Source organism: Artemia sp. Qi Xiang Cuo, chromosome 19, assembly GCF_049724085.1.
Source record: "Artemia sp. Qi Xiang Cuo chromosome 19, ASM4972408v1, whole genome shotgun sequence".
NCBI lineage: Eukaryota > Metazoa > Arthropoda > Branchiopoda > Anostraca > Artemiidae > Artemia > Artemia sp. Qi Xiang Cuo.
In genome coordinates this window covers 46,713,601-46,731,681 of record NC_142812.1, presented here as the reverse complement: position 1 = coordinate 46,731,681, position 18,081 = coordinate 46,713,601, and the positions used below count along the sequence as shown (strand labels likewise).

The following is an 18,081-nucleotide window of genomic DNA, read 5'->3' as shown; positions in this document are numbered from 1 at the left end:
AAATTTGTTACTAATTTTTGCCAGAATACAAACAAGTAACAAACGTCTTGTCACTGCAACATATACAAGTTTGCCTGATATAATGACATGTCAATGCCATCTACTGTTACCCAGCAAATTCACAAAGTAATCATTTAAATCTAAATGAAAATATTGACTGTACTCTTTTTTACTCCCAACTTTTATGTTTGGTACATAAAACATGTTTTTGCCAAAAGGACATTATAGATATAATTTGTATACAACAGTACAGTTTGTATGTATGCGGCCAACATACTGCCAGGGTTGTCATCCCTAGTGATTTATCACTATTTCTAGTGATTTTTCATATTGCCTAAACAAGAAAATCAACGAATCCATGCGTAAATCACTAGATTATTGAAGCAAATCACTAAGTCATCCATAAAATCTAGTGATTTTTTTAGCCAGTGGCAAACCTGTATACAACCTATTTTGACAAGAGTAGCACATATACACTTGACTGGATTCCAAGAGTATATGGTCGGGTTGCCGGGCTTGCTGTTCTTATATATGGCGGGGTTGCCATATACTAGAAGGGGTTGCCAGGTTGGAATTAAGGGACAGTTTCTTTTTGTAGAAGATGCTGATGCAATTATCCTGGAAGCAACTATTATGCTTGGGAAGAGAGTTGAATGGGGAATACAATTTTATGTATTTATTTATAGCCCAAAAAATATAATGGAAAAGCTGTGGAGTAAAAAAACAACAACAAAAACATACGATTCTATAATACAACATAAATAAATTAACGGAAGTTAAAAAATGGCCAAAGAGGTACAAAAACACCAATAATTTGCTGAGTTCTAAAACATAGATCTGCAGATATTTGTTTCAATTGCGAGGGCGCATCAACAATGCCAAATTTAGGAACGATTCTGTGTGTCCAGTACCACCAAGGCAGATGCAGCAGTTATTTACAATGCTTAAAATATCCTGAGTGTATTTTCTTCGTATCCTTCTTGCAAAGGAGGAATGCAAAACCAGAAAGATAATAAACGGCAGAGGTTAGTGTTACTCCATTGTTATTATAGTCTTTAGCATATAAAATGAATCTTACTCCAAGAATGCTATATTTTGATCATTGATACCTGGTTCCAAAGTTCCATTGGAAACAATTTGTCTAAATCCAAAGACAATGTTTCTGAATGTTTTTTTCTTTTTTTTTTACAGAAAATTGATAGAAAAAATTAATTAAAAGAACACAAAAATACAACTTACCCAAAATATAGACAGTACTATTAGCTTCTAAAATGCCAGTGGTAGGCTTCACGCAATATTTTTTTGGGGCCGTGGTTTTTACTTTGAAACAAACACGCCTATCAGTTCTATTAGTGAGTGACAGTGTTGCTGGCGTTGGCTCTTTGAAAGGCCCTGAAAATCAATTTCTTTTTCTATAAATAAGTAAATAAACTAGAAAAGTATAATAACCTTTTTCTCTGCAATCTTTTTTTTCATTGTTGCTGGTGTTGGCTCTTTACTGAAAATGGATTTTTTTTTCTAAAAGAAATAAGTAAATACACTACAAAAGTATGATAACCTTTTTCTATGCAATCTTTTTTTGTCATTATTAATGGTGTTGGCTCTTTGAAAGGCCCTGAAAGTCAATTTTTCTTTTCTAAAACAAATAAGTAAATACACCAAGAAAACATAATAACCTTTTTCTATGTAATCTTTTTTTGTCATTATTACTGGTGTTGGCGCTTTGAAAGGTCCTGAAAATCCTTTTTTTTCTAAAACAAATAAGCAAATACACCAGGAAAACACAATAAACTTTTTCTATGCAATCTATTTTTCATTGTTGCAGGTGTTGGCTTTTTGAGGTCCTGCAAATCATTTTTTAAAAAATCAAATATAATTAAATATACTAGAAAAACATAATATCCTCTTTCTACACATTTTTTTTTATACAAATCATATCCACCTTTTATTTGGTAGTTCACTCATGATGTCAACTTGGAAGCAATTAAAAATTCAACACCCATTATTTTTTTTTTTTTTTTTTACACAGAAATGGTAATTTTAAAAACCTCTATGTACATGCATTTTAAAATAAAACATGGCTCTTCCTTTTTTTTAGCATCACTATAAGGTAAAAGTAGAGTTTGTGTCTTTTTCTGAAAAGAGCACTATAATTAACAAGACAAGCCTATTGTTTACTCCCTTTTTTTTAAATAAAATAACACACTTTTTTAACTTTTGGATTCTTACTTACACCAGCCATTTATTTTTTTAACTGCATACTTGATAGAAAAGTTTTTTCTTTCAAAACATAAGATTTTAAGTCAAAATACATTTTATGTCCATAAGATCCTGTTTTGCTGCCTGTATTTACATGATTCCTTCTGATTGGTCTAAATGTCTGCCCCCTCCCCCATTCCAAAACATGCGTGAAAGTGTCTGTATGTGAACTTGAACACATACAGAGATAGGGAGAGGGAGAGGAGAAATACTTAATACTGAAAATTAAACAGATATGCTTGAGCTATCCTAGGTACAAAAATTTCAGATTCTAAGGAGGAAGAATAGAAAGGGGGGAAAGGGTCCATTGTTGAATTGGTGGATTTACCCAAAGAGAGATAGAAATACAGTTGAATCAGAAGTTTCCTCCTCAGTAGAGGGGACACAAAACTGAAAAAAAAAAGAATTTTGCAATTAATATCTAATATGTATAGGGAGGGTGAAGGGGCCATCAGGCCAATTTTGGGGGTAAGAGATTCCCTACTATTCCCCTACATGCATGCATGCTATTTCTCCATGCACTAGCCATAGGACAAAACGAGGATAAATAATAATTATGGCTAACAATACCTAACACAAAAAGACTTCAACGAGTCAAATGGTCTTACACTTTTTGTGTCATCTGAACCTTTCCAGGAGGCTCCTCCACCCCTGTGTCTAGAGCTAATATTTAGGACAAAAGCAAATTTTCGATTTTTTTTTTAGCCCTAATGCTCATAATTTCTGTACTATCATAAAGCACAAGGGTGCTTGGATAGCTTTGGGTAGCATCTCCATATATATAAGTAGAGATGCAAACAGCCAATCTTTTTATGAGGGGGGGGGGCAAGGAAGGAATAGTTACTAGAAGATACTCCCAGGACCTAGGGATTGGCAGATTTTCTCAAAGATTGGGTTTTCAAAAATGTGTCCAGGGGGCTTTGGTATTTCATGATGTACTTCTTATAAATATCTATCCAGATTCTGTCTATTTGAACTATAAATATTTCCCACCCTCTTTGGACTGGGCACCCTACGACTGAAATTAGGAAGCAGTATTATCCAGGAGAGGATATCCAAGACACCCTTCCATTGTGTATAGGAAGCAGTATTATCCAGGAGAGGATATTCAATACACCCTTCCATTGTGTCTAGGAAGCAGAATTATACAGGAGAGGATATACAAGACACCCTTCCATTGTGTTTAGGAAGCAGCATTATCCAGGAGAGGATATTCCATACACCCTTCCATTGTGTTTAGGAAGCAGTATTATCCAGGAGAGGATATCCAAGACACCCTTCCATTGTGTCTAGGAAGCAGTATTATCCAGGAGAGGATATTCCATACACCCTTCCATTGTGTCTAGGAAGGAGCATTATACAGGAGAGGATATACAAGACACCCGTCAATTGTGTGTTGGAAGGAGTATTATCCCGGAGAGGATATGCAATACACCCTTCCATTGTGTCTAGGAATCAGTACTGTATTATACAGTAGAGGATAGTCAGGACACCCTTGACTCGTGTTTTGGAAGGAGTATTATACAGGAGAGGATATACATGAAACCCTTCCATTGTGTTTATGACGCAGCATAATAAAGGAGATGATATTCCATACACAATACAATTGTGTTTAGGAAGGAGAATTATCCAGGAGAGGATATCCCAGACACCCTTCCATTACAAACAACAAAAGTTCCATTGTGTTTAGGAAGCAGCATTATCCAGGAGAGGATATTCCAGACACCCTTCCATTGTGTTTAGGAAGCAGCATTATCCAGGAGAGGATATTCCATACACCCTTCCATTGTGTTTAGGAAGCAGCATTATCCAGGAGAGGATATTCCATACACCCTTCAATTGTGTTTAGGAAGGAGCATTATCCAGGAGAGGATATCCCAGACACCCTTCCATTGTGTTTAGGAAGCAGCATTATCCAGGAGAGGATATTCCATACACCCTTCCATTGTGTTTAGGAAGCAGCATTATACAGGAGATGATATCCCATACACAATTCAATTGTGTATAGGAAGCAGTATTATCAAGGAGAGGATATTCAAGACACCCTTCCATTGCGTTTAGTAAGCAGAATTATACAGGAGAGGATATCCAAGACACCCTTCAATTGTGTCTAGGAAGGAGCATTATACAGGAGAGGATATTCAATACACCCTTCCATTGTGTTTAGGAAGCAGCATTATCCATGAGAGGATATTCAATACACCCTTCAATTGTGTTTAGGAAGGAGCATTATCCAGGAGAGGATATTCCATACACCCTTCCATTGTCGATAAATAAAAGTTCAAATAGGGATAAAATCCTTTTAATAGACAGTGATGATAGAAATTCACAAAAATACCAGATATTTCGGTCACATATACAGTGACCGTCATCAGTAGAGTTTTACTACTGATGACGGTCACTGTATATGTGACCGAAATATCTGTATTTTTGTGAATTTCATCATCACTGTCTATTAAAAGGATTTTATCCCTATTTGAACTTTTATTTATCGTCATGGAAAGGCAGTGTGGTCTCCGAAATTATCTACCCTTCCATTGTGTTTAGGAAGCAGTATTATCCAGGAGAGGATATCCAAGACACCCTTCCATTGCGTCTAGGAAGCAGTATTATCCAGGAGAGGATATTCCATACGCCCTTCCATTGCGTTTAGGAAGCAGCATTATCCAGGAGATGATATACCAGACACCCTTCCAGTGTATGTAGGAAGCAGAATTATCCAGGAGAGGATATTCAAGACACCCTTCGATTGTGTTTAGGAAGCAGAATTATACAGGAGAGGATATTCCGGACACCCTTCCATCGTGTCTAGGAAGCAGTTCGGTATTATCCAGGAGAGGATATTCCAGACACCCTTCCATTGTGTCTAGGAAGCAGTATTATACAGGAGAGGATATTCCATACACCCGTCCATTGTGTCTAGGAAGCAGAATTATCCAGGAGAGGATATCCCATACACCCTTCCATTGTGTCTAGGAAGCAGCATTATCAAGGAGAGGATATTCCATACACCCTTCCATTGTGTTTAGGAAGCAGGATTATACAGGAGAGGATATCCCAGACACCCTTCCATTGTGTCTAGGAAGCAGTATTATCCAGGAGAGGATATTCCATACACCCTTCCATTGTGTTTAGGAAGCAGCATTATCCAGGAGAGGATATTCCAGACACCCTTCCATTGTGTCTAGGAAGCAGTATTATCCAGGAGAGGATATTCCATACACCCTTCCATTGTGTTTAGGAAGCAGTATTATCCAGGAGAGGATATCCCAGACACCCTTCAATTGCGTCTAGGAAGCAGTATTATCCAGGAGAGGATATTCCATACACCCTTCCATTGTGTTTAGGAAGCAGCATTATACAGGAGAGGATATCCCATACACCCTTCACGTGTATTTAGGAAGGAGAATTATCCAGGAGAGGATATTCCATACACCCTTCCATTGTGTTTAGGAAGCATTACTGCATTATACAGGAGAGGATATTCAGAACACCCTTCCATTGTGTTTAGGAAGCAGCATTATCCAGGAGAGGATATTCAAGACACCCTTCCATTGTGTTTAGGAAGCAGCATTATAGAGGAGAGGATGTTCAAGACACCCTTCCATTGTGTTTAGGAAGCAGCATTATCCAGGACAGGATATCCCTTCCATTGTGTGTCATTGACACCTCATATTTTAAAACAAACTTGCATTCTATTATAAATATTTGGATTATTTAAATCTGCAGCTAAACTGAATTCAATTATTTAACTAATATATTGCAATTGTAATTGAAACAAAACTATACTAAAAACGGGTAAATTTTTATCAAGACAGCAAAAAATAAACTTTTAAGATATAAATAATAATAAAAGCCCATATGTTTTATCATGGACTTTTATTATTATTCTACATAAAGCTGTTTTAATTTTTCACATTCTTATTAAAAATTTGCCCTGTTGTAATGAATTTTCGTTTCAACTGTAAACTGAAAGGTAGTATGGTCCAACAAATTATTTAAATATGGTAAAACAAAGGAAATACAAAATGCCATAGGCTTTAGATGCTGATGCTTGTCCAAATGGCATGACCACACACGGGTCACGTGATTACCTCAAACACTTTTGTCAAAACCTACTCAGATAACCATCAATGGAGAGCCAGTTGAAAATGTCACATTATTTATCTACCTTAGACAGTCTTTTAACTCCTAACAATGATCACTCAAAATTGATCAGACAAAGACTTGGGTTGGTCACTTCCTGCTTAATCCGATCTGGAAAAGCAAACCATTGTTAACATCTTAAAGGTCAGACTCTACAAAGGTCAGACTTTAACAAAGGTAAGACTCTATAGGCTACTCACTAAAAATTTCCATTGCTCTGTACTCAAGTGAAACTTTGACAATAAAAGTTGGTGAGAAACCAAGAATCTCTGCTTTTGAAGCCAAATGCCTCCCCCACAGGGATCCCTTATGCCAACCAAGTATCAAATGATGCCTATGTAACTCCTCTATTGCTCTTGCAGCATCAAGGACTGGATCAAAAACCAACAACTCTGCTGGTTTGGTCAAACCCAATGAATAGCAGCCAACCAGCTACCAAAAACCACGTTTGATAGACAAAGGTGTTTTGTCTCCAAATTTGGTCCTTTGGGGCTTGAGATAGTCATCATTTAAGAATAAATATCCTATCTTACAAGCACATAGCCTGCATTTCTAGGCTGACCAAACCTGTAAAATCCACCAGGTACTCCAACTAATGCCACAGTGACCAAAATATTACAACAAACATTCATAAGATCAGAGGCAACGCAATAGCTCTGCCTATAGTAAAGGTCATAGGGCCCCAATGTTTTATTAATTTTTTTCCCAGAGGCACTTCATATGGAAGGGTGCGTCAAATAAACTTCAAAGGGGGCTCATTTGATTGGAAATCCAGAGTTCTAGTGCCCTTTCTAAGGGCCAAAAGTGATTGGAAGGCAACTAACATTAGACCCCGGCGCCGCGCCGGTGGATCGACCGAACGCCGCCAACGAGAGGCCCGGTCGAACGCCGCAGAAGTGTCGTAACACCACCGGCACGCCACCGCCGCAGAGGCGGTGGTGTTCGGTCGACTTCAAATTCATTCTGCAGCATTTCTTTATTGCGTCAACTGCAAAGTCAGAGCTTTTCCTTCTCATGTGGTTTAGTATTTCGATTTTCCTGATTAGAAATCAAGCAGGGCTTGCACTATCCCTGAATTTTCCGGTATTTCTCCGAAAATCTATGCGTCACCCCGAAAAAAATTTGGTTCCCCGAAAATCATGGTGCCACACAGCGATTTATCACCAGTGACTTTCCCTGCCGAATATTACTTTCCACACCATAGTTCTTAAATACTCTCTTGTTCATTAATTTTCGTCTCTTTTGTTACTTTGCATAAAAACCAGACAGACGCAATACACAATTGTAAATATTGCAATATACACAGTTCTTCATATGTTGACAAAAAAAGTATCATCTTTATGAAATGAGTTTAAATCATTTCAAATGCAGTTTCCCAATCGCTATTTCTTACATCATTCGTAGTCAAAGAATTTTATTTTCAAGTTGAATAGAATTATAGAACCCATTCACTACTATACAGCTTCAGCCTTCAGTTGGATTTAGAAATTGACAGGCGACAGATTGTTTCTACAGCTGAATTGTAAGTCTACAGATTTTTTTGATGTTTTTAGATAAGATTTTATTAATTTTTAATACTCAATTGTTGAACGCCTGATAGAAAATACAATCTTGTTTCTGAAACATTTTTACCCCCCCCCCCCAAAAAAAAAACCTTCTATTGTGACAAAATTTAGCTATTGACTAAGCTATGTACAAGGTTGGGGCATTAAAGATTGAACCGGAAGTTACTCCAAAAATATGCTTCATAAATAAATTGTAAATTATTGCCTATAGGGGGGGATACAGGGTTATAATTTTTAAACGATAATACCTCATTTTTTTTTTATTGAAAGCAGAGAGGCCAAAATGAAAATTATTTTTTTTCATTTAAAATGGAGGCACAAGAACATGATATAAAAGTTCCTGGGAGACCATTGAAATATATTGATATACACAGGACCCCCCATTAGGACTTGTTCATTGTCTTTGATATTTTGCGATTTCTCATAGGCTACTGGCCTAATTTGGCTTTTATGTGTGTTCCCTTTTAATTAGATTCTTTGGATCTTTGTATGCAGCATTGCTCGATGAAAAAAACTACTAATTTTGATAAATATTTATGTTAAGAATAGATAGCAAATAGATACTTCAACTACTCGTATTATATAAGAGTTCTGAAACGCCAAAGCCATTTTGTTTCTATCAGATTTTTATTTCTCTAGATGGATAACGAAGAAGATCAGTTTCCAGCCAGCGACTTATGAATTTTTTAACTCATGAATAGGCTCGAATCTGTTATAAATTGAAAATGTGATTTGAGAAAGACTGATTAAAACATTAATGTTTGCGGTCAAAATTGATCGCGCCAGCGGCGCGCCGCCCATATCTTACCGGCGTTGCGCTGTTTTTGGCCCCACCGTCACCGGTCTTCCCTCATCGGCGCGGCGCCAGGGTCTAACTAACATCTTTTCCAGGTCCACCGTTTCCCCAAACACATCCAGTCAAAATTTTGAGATACCCATTTTGTTCTATGTAGTTGATTTCCAGAGAGAAATTACGTTTTTGAGGAGGACATTCTCCCCACAGCCCTCAGGGCAAGGGTTGTAAGTTATGCCCTGGGGGCATATAAGGTTTTTTTTATAGAAAGCTTTGTCATAGAAACTTTTAAATGGCTAGTGGTCTTTTTAATAGTCGAAAGTGATTGGAAGGCAACTAACATCTCTTCCACGCCCACCATTTCCCCAAACACATCAAATCAAAATTTCAAGATAGCCATTTTTTTTCAACGTAGTTGAAAGTTCTGGACATTATATCTTTGAGTAGGACACTCCCCCTGCAGTCTTCAGGGCAAAGGTTATAAGTTATGCCCTGGTGGCATATATGGTTCTTATGGAAGGAACACTCGTATAAACTTCAGAGAGGGCACATTTGATCGAAAATTGAAAGTTCTAGTTCACTTTTTAAGCATCAAAAGATATCAAAGGGAAACCCCCCCCACGCCCTTTTCTCCCAAATGCATCCGGTAAAAATTTTAAGATAGCTATTTTGTTAAAAATAGTTCAAAGATCATATAACAAAAACACCAGTGTCAAAACAAACCCCCAGGGCCCGAGGGCAGGCGTTTTAAGTTATGCCCTGGGGACATATATGGTTCTTATGGAAGGGATGCTCACATAAACTTCAAAGAGGGCTCATTTGATTGAAAATTGAAAGTTCTAGTTCACTTTTTAAGCATCAAAAGAGACTGGAGGGCACTTAGCCCCCCCATGCCTTTTTTACCCCAAACCAATCCGATACAAATTTTGAGATAGTGATTTTCCTCAAACCAATCCAATAAGAAGTTTGAGATAGTCATTTTTTTAAAATAGTTCAAAGACCATATAACGAAACTTTGGGGTCGTCACAGCCCCCAGGGGTCCAAAGACAGGCGTTGTAAGTTATGACCTAGGGGAATATATGGTTCTTATGGAAGGGATGCTCGTAAAAAACTTCAGAAAGGGTTCATTTGATTGGAAATTGAAAGTTCTAGTTCAGTTTTTGCGAGTCAAAAGAGATAGGACGGCAACTAGCCCCCTCCCACGCCCTTTTTTCCCCAAATGCACCCGACAAAAATTTTGATATATCCATTAAGTTAAAAGTTGTTCAAAAGTGAGATAAAAAAAACTCGGGTGTTGACAAAACCCTCCAGGGCCCGAGGCAGGCGTTGTAAGTTAGGTCTTGGGGACATATATGGTTCTTATGAAAGGGATGCTCGTATAAACTTCAGAGAGGGCTCATTTGATTGGAAATTGAAACTTCGAGTACACTTTTAATAGTCAAAATTGATCCGAGGGGAACTAGCCCCCCCCCGTCCATGCCTTCTTTTTCCAAACCATTCTGATGAAAATTTTGCGATGGATATTTTGTTAAAAATAGTTCAAAGGTCGGATAAGAAAAAATCTGGTGTCAATACAACTAGACCCCGGCACCGCGCCGGCAAATCGACCGAACGCCGCCAACGAGAGGCCCAGTGGACCGCCACCAGCGTGCGGCAGGTGCGCCGCCACCGGCAGAGGCGGTGGCGTTTGCTCGTCTTTAAATTAATTTTGCAGCAATTCTTTATTGCGTCAACCGTAAAGTCGTACCTTTTCCTTCTCGTGTGGTTTAGTATTTCGATTTTTCTGATTAGAAATCAAACAGGGGTTGCACTATCCCCGAATTTTCGGGTATTTCCCCGAAAATCTATGCGTCAATCCGAAAAAAAAATTGGTTCCCCGAAAATCACCCCTATTGATTTATCACCAGTGACTTTCTCTGCCAAATATTACTTTGCATACCATAACTCTTCACTACTCTCTTCACTATTCAACGTTCGTTAATTTTCGTCTCTTTTCTTACTTTGCATAAAAACCAGACAGATGCAATATGGAATTGCAAATATTACAATATACACAGTTCTTCATATGTTGAAAAAAAAGTTTCGTCTTTATGAAATGAGTTTAAATCATTTCGAATGCTGTTTCCCAATCGCTATTTCTTACATCATTCGTAAACAAGAATTTTATTTTTAAGTTGAATAGAATTATAGAACACATTCACTACTATACAGCTTCAGCCTTCAGTTGGATTTTGAAATTGACAGCTGACAGATTAGTTCTACAGCTGAATTGTAAGTTTGCAAAATTTGTTTTCTTTTGCTGTTTTTAGATAAGATTTTCTTAATGTTTAATACTCAATTGTTGAACACCTGACAGAAAATAAAATCTTCTTTCTGAAACATTTTTACCCCCCCCCCAAAAAAAAAACCTTATATTGAGACAAAGTACAAGGTTGGGGAACTAAAGATTGAAACGGAATTTACCCCAAAAATATGATTCATAAATAAATTGTAAATTATTGCCTGTAGAGGGGGGAATAGGGGACAATCATTTTTAAATGATAATACCTCATTTTTTTTATTGAAAGCAGGGATGCCAAAAAGATAATTATTTTTTTCATTTAAAGTTGAGACAGAAGAAAATGATATCAAATTCCCTGGGAAACCATTGAAATATTCTGATAGACCCAGGGCCCCCCATTGGGACTTGTTCATTGTCTTGGGAATTTTGCGATTTCTCATAGGCTACTGCCCTAATTCGGCTTTTGCGTGTGCTCCCTTTTAATTAGATTCTTTGGATCTTATTGAATGCCACGGCGAATATATGACTCAGTTTTCCAATAATTTGAGGTATATCTGAATTATTTCGACGTTTTTGTTATTGCCTTTGTACCCTTTTACTCATACCCTCAATTTTTTTTTTCAAGAAACACTTAGCTGTTTAACGTTATTTTGCATGTTTGTTTGAACCATATAGTGACCTAGTTAATTATTAAGTAAGTTATTTTTCTAATGTAAAGCTGAGACGGTATCCTATCAAGGTGGTATCAAGAAGGGGGGGGGGGGTAAAGAGGTATTACATTTAAATGATAATATCTCGAATTTTTTTTTTATTGAAAACAGGGATGCCAAAAAGTTGATTTTTTTTTTAATTTAAAGCAGAGACGGCATCCTATCATGGTGGTATCCAGGGGGGGGGGGTAGTGAGCTATCATATTTAAATGATAATACCTTGACTTTTCTTTTTTTGAAAGCAGGTATGCCAATAAGTTAATTTTTTTTTTATTTAAAGCAGAGACGGTATTCTATCAAGATGGTATCCAGAGGGGGGGGGGCATAGGGAGTTATTATATTTAAGTAATAGTACCCTGATTTTTTTTAATTGAAAGCAGGGATGATAAAAAATTGAAAAGTTGACAAAAATTAACAAGATTTTCGTGAGTTATACTTGATACAGCACTTGCATAGTTTTTTCGCCCAAAGGGAAAGGGACATAGGCGTCCAACCCGTTTTTTTCTTATTGATGAAACGGCTTTACTTTGAAAACATTCATTCATAAGTACCAGGCAGATTCACACTAAAACGAATTGCCATGACGAAAGCCATATCGACATCCCCACCTAAAGTTGCGCTCGATTGACAATGGCGCCCTTGGTCCAGTGCCCAAATTACATTAAAAGGCCAGATCATAATAAAAGCTCTCAATTTGGGAGGTTCAAGGAGGAGTCTTTGACATTCTTATGACCTCAGGGTACTAGATTTTGCAACGTTCTTACCATGGGCGTAGGCAGCATTAGGCAGCATATTGTCTAGGGGGGGGGGGCAGTCGATAGTGTGATGGAGTTTTATCATCTGCTTTTTCCAAACCATCTGCTTTTTCAGCCATATCTAATGTAAATTTAAAGGTCTAGGGGGGGGGGAGCAGCTGCCCCCTTGCCCCCCTCCCTACGCCCATCATTCGGAATCATTAACAGGTGTTAAAAATTTTGATTGCTGCACATATGAAGGCTGAAATTCTTCACAAATACGGCGAGTGTAGCATGCTGGTAATTTAAACATTTTTTTCAAATCTTTGAAGAAAAGCAAAAAAGGCTAGATTCACCTAGCTACGCTTGACAGCTATTTTAAAAAAGAAACTTTGGAGATTTCCATGGATATGACCATAGCAGAAGCTTTGAGCCTGGGTGGGGATCAAAGAGGAGGCTTTGAGTATTTTGACCACAGGTGACTTATTGTTGCGACTTTCTTATATTTGGTAAATTTTGTGAGCATTTGGAAATCAAAGTCTAAACTACATAACTGATATTAAGTGTCCTAACATTTTGCTTGGATTAAAAGTGACGAACTAGGAAGAAAATCTCAACATCTTCCTGGGGCTACTTCAGTCTGCATATTATTTCATTTAATTACATTTAAAACGGATGAGCTTTTCATTTTTTTACCTAAGAAAATAGCTGGCACTTCATTTTTCTTCATACCGAATAAACCATTAAGTGTTTTTTTGTTGTTTTTTTTTCATTGTAATTGAAGTGTTCTCATGTGAAGTGCTCATCATGTATTTTTCAATTTAATAAATTTACTCCTTTTAGATACAGTTTATAATTTGACTGATATCAGGTATTTATGAGTTTATAATTTGGAATGAATCCTCAAAAGGAAAAATGAATAATGAATAATATCCAAAAGAGCAGCCAAAAGCAATAAAAAAGCAGCAGTTCAGCCTTAGCCTACATGACATATATTCTGTAAAGAAGCCCAAAAAACCTTTAAAATGCATTTTTTTTAAATTGTAATTAAAGGCCAGTTTTTAATACTAGAAGGCTTTTTAGGAATCCAAAAGAGCAAATAAAACAATCAATATGAAAGTCGTCATTTCAACTGTTTTAAAGGTGACAAAACAGCTTTAGGCAAAGGGCATTATGAAAAAATTAAGCTTCTAAATTCAAAGTTATATTCAAAGTTTTTACCCAGAAAACTGACAAATTTTGTGATACGGTATTTGAAGTTTTGTATGCAGTAATGCTCAATGAAAAAAAAAACTACTAATTTTGATGATTATTTATGTTAAGAATACATAGTTAATAGATACTTCAACTACTCGTATTATGCAAGGGTTCTGAAACGCCACAGCCATTTCGTTTCTACCAGATTTCTACTTTTATTGATGAATAACGAAGAAGACCAGTTTCCAGCCAGCGACTTGTGAATTTTTGAACTCATGAATAGGCTCGAATCTGTTGTAAATTTAAGCTGTGATTTGAGATAGACTGATGAAAACATTAATGTTTGCGGTCAACATTGATCGCGCCGGCGTCGCGCCACCGACATCTTACCGGCGGCGCGCTGTTTTGGCACCACCGTCGCCAATCTTCCCTAATCGGCGCTGCGCCGGAGTCTAAATATAACCCCCAGGGCCCGGGGGAAGGCGTTCTAAGTTATGCCCTAAAGGCATGTATGGTTCTTATGAAAGGGATGCTTGTATAAACTTCATAGAGGGCTCATTTGATTGGAAATTGAAAGTTCCCTTTTTCCTCAACCTTATCCAATACAAATTTTGAGATAGCCATTTTTTAAAAATAGTTCAAAGGTCAGTTAAAAAAAACTCCGGTATCGACACAACCCCCAAAGGCCCAGGGGGCATGCATTGTAATCTATGTCCTGGGGCTGTATATGGTCCTTATGAAAAGGATGCTCATATAAACTTCAGAGAGGGCTCATTTGAATGGAAATTAAAAGTTCTAGTTCATTTTCTCAGAGCAAAAAGAAGTTTGGAGAGCAAATAGCCCTTCCCTCCCTCCACGCCTTTGGGTTTCTTGGATGGATAAACTCATCCAATAAAAATTTGAGGTGTCCATTTTGTTAAAAATAGTTTAAACATTAGATATTACAACTCCGGGGTCAACACAACCCCCCCAGGGCCTAGGGACAGGCGTTATAAGTTATACTCTGGGGATGTATATAGTTCTTACAGAAGGGATGCTCGTATAAACTTCAGAGAGGGCTCATTTGATTGTAAATATAAAGTTTTAGTTCACTTTTAAAGAGTTAAAAGAGATTAAAAGGCAATTAGCCCCCCCCACGCCCTTTATTCCCCAAACTCATTTGATACAAATTTTGAAATATCTATTTTTTTTAAATAGTTCAAAGGTTAGATAACGAAAAATCCGGTGTCAACACAACCCCCCAGGGTCCAGGCATTGTAAGCTATGTCCTGGGGTTGTATATGGTTCTTATGAAAGGGATGACTGTATAAACTTCAGAGAGGGCTCATTTCAATGGAAATTAAGAGTTCTAGTTCATTTTCTCAGAGTGAAAATGATCAGAGGGCAACTAGCCCCTCCCGCCCTCCATGTCTTTGGGTTTATTGGATGGATAAACCCATCCCAAAAAAATTTGAGGTGACCATTTTGTTAAAAATAGTTCAAAAATCAGATATTAAAATCCGGGGTCGACACAGCCCCCCCCCCAGGGCCCAGGAGCATGCGTTGTAAGTTATAGGGGAGAAGGGGGCGAAATTGAACAGGGGTGAACTTAGACATCGAAACTGACATCTAGCCTATTGCTTCTATTGATCCACAAAAAAATAGGGTAGATGATGCTTATGTATGTCTACATTGGCGGTAAGTTTGAAATTTAACAGAACTATTAGCTCCAGAATAAGAGGTAATAAAATTTTTTGATGCTTAAAAAAAATCTGGGAGTCACAAGATCAGCTCGATTCGCGGTAACAAAAGGTGGTAGTTTTTCTTTGTTGTTGATATTTTACAGCTTCTAGATACATCCTCTGTCTATGCCCTGAGTTTGATTTGTCTATTCCAAGTAATTTTTTTTCAGGAAGCCATTTTTTGACTGGGTTTGATAGGGGCGAGATTTGACAGCAATTTGGGTGCGACTTTGGACACTGTCCAAGGTTGCCCCGTGTGTCCAGCTTCACCCCGTTCCATTTTTGTTTATAATATTCGGTACTTTCGCATTATCCGGGCCTCTTTAAGGAAGTCATATAAGAGATGCTAGATGCTACAGTCAAACAGGCATTGACAACCCGTTTTGATACAAGATGATTCAGCAAACCGCTGAGAGAAATACTTGGTCTAGCATGGTTTTAATTGCGTATACGATATTAAACTGTGGTTTTTGGAGTTTAGATGGGGAAAAAGCTACCTAGGTTAGGTTACGTATTTAATATATGCAATGCTTGCCCCCCCCCCACTCCCCCTAATGTGCAAATATATAGCCCAAATTTGTTTTTTTTATTAACTAATTGCTTTCCTTTTCGCTAAATTGCTTACGTAGTTAACTTTTAGTTATACTTCAACAAAACATATTTTCTTTTTTGCCCACTATGAAATAAAAGGGGTCATTTTTGACACAGAACATGTCAGAGCCTCTTAAAGCTATTTTTAGGTTATCTTCTGTGCATTTACTGTTTGTTCTTTCTAGTTGGACAACGGTTCAGAACTACATCAGAAAACATGATCTACCAGATGCCGAATCCACGGAAAAGGCCGTGAATGCAGTCTTAGAGCGTAGACTATCTATTAGAAATGCCGCAGAAACCTACGGACTGAAGAAATCAACTGTCGGCTACACTCTGAAAAATCGACAAGGAATTGCTGAAGAACCTCGAGCAAACCCAGTTACTCCCCAGGTCGCCCAAGCCCATCGCCCAACCCGAAGAGAAAAACTGTTTTCTCTGAGAAGCAAGAAAAATAGCTTGTAGAATATCTCCTACAATGTCAACTGATGAATCACAGCCTCACTCCAAAAGAAGTAAGAAAACGTGCCTTTGAATTGGGCAAATTGATTGGCGTCAAAACACCAGAGTTGAGTGCAAGACGACATAGCTGGGGTTGACTGGATCTCAGGCTTTATGAAACGAAACCAAGAGCTATCTATTTGTAAGCCTGAAAATACCAACCAGGCAAGGGCTGCTGGCTTCAATTCAGTGGTTGTGAATCTGTTCTTTGACAACCTGTAGAAACTTTACGAAAAATTCAAGCTCCCAACAAACCATAGCTGGAACTGTGATGAGACTTGGGTTCCTACTGTATTGCCAGCTTCAAAAGTAATTGCAAGGCCAGGATTGAAGCAAGTTTCCTAGACATTGTCAGCAGAGAGAGGGGAAAATGTTGCAATGCTTGGGTTTATTTCAGCCACAGGTCAAGCTCTTACCCCTGTTTTTATATTCCCACAGTGAAGGTGAACAACTGGCTTTTTCGAGAAGACACCCCAGGATGTCTTGGGCTTTCTCATCCTAGTGGTTGAATGACCTCCATCAATTTTTTAGCTTCTACTGAGCACTTCATCAAGTTGGTGAAGCCATCAAAAGAAGACTTTGTGCTACTGCTGTTTGACAGCCATGATAGCCATGTATCAATGGAATTAGTCCCCATTGTTCCCATTGCTTACAGCCATTGGACATCTCTGTCTATGAACCATTCAAGTTTGTGATGAGAGAATCACTGAACACCTGGCTGCAGATCCATCCAGGTCAACAAATTATGATTCATGACTGCCCAGCTCTGCAAATAACCATTCTTTTGCAAGTTCAACCCAGAAAATATAACAGTTGGTTTTACAAAAGCTGGAATTTGGCCCTTCAATAAAAGTGTATTTTCCGAGTTAGACTTTTTACCTGTTGAGGTGACAAATTGTCCACCCTTGGTTAATTCGTTACTTGATATGGAACCAATACCCTTTCCCTCTCCTCCTTCACCTTCTCGTCCCAAAACCAAGCAAGGAAAACAAACTCCTGAAGTGGTAAGACCATATCCAAGAGCAGATATGACATAACCCAGAAGGAATGTGAGAAAGCAAAATCAAACTCTTATTCTTACCAATACACCCAAAAAAGATGCTTTAGTAGCTGAAGAACAAGCAAGAAAGGAAAAGCAGAGTAAAAAGCCTATGCCCAAGCAGCCCACTCCCAAGAAACAAAAGCAAGTTGAATTTCCAGGGGAAAGTAGTGGTGGTGATGTTGAACTTGATGATAGTTCATCTGACAATTCTCTACACCTCCACAAGGTTGATAAGAATGACATAGGTAAGGACATTCAAGCCAGATACTTTGTTCTTGTCAAGTTCAAGTATGGAAAGAAGAAAGCCCATGTGTATTATGTTGGCAAAGTTGTTGGTGTTGTAGAAAAGCAGTTTCTTTGGAAACAAAGGGTCAAATTCATGTTTCCTGAGCTTCCTGATATTGCTGACATAGACATTACTGACATAGAACTGAAGCTTCCTGTCCCCTCTTCAGCTGGTGGAACCAGTTGTGCAGTTCAGGGCCTTGTCTTTGGTTGTGATCTTTTGATGTACACTTTAAAATGACAATTCTAGTTGAA

At 37.9% G+C, this 18,081-nt stretch overlaps 1 protein-coding gene across 1 annotated transcript in view; it reads right to left on the bottom strand.

The window, feature by feature from the left end:
• The window catches only part of LOC148940921 (uncharacterized), a 40,663-nt gene that overhangs the window by 14,436 nt on the left and 8,146 nt on the right, over positions 1–18,081 (bottom strand). The window contains exon 2 of the mRNA XM_089105505.1: positions 1,240–1,392. Coding sequence (XP_088961631.1) covers positions 1,240–1,392 — 153 coding nt within the window. The remainder of the gene's footprint in view (positions 1–1,239; positions 1,393–18,081) is intronic.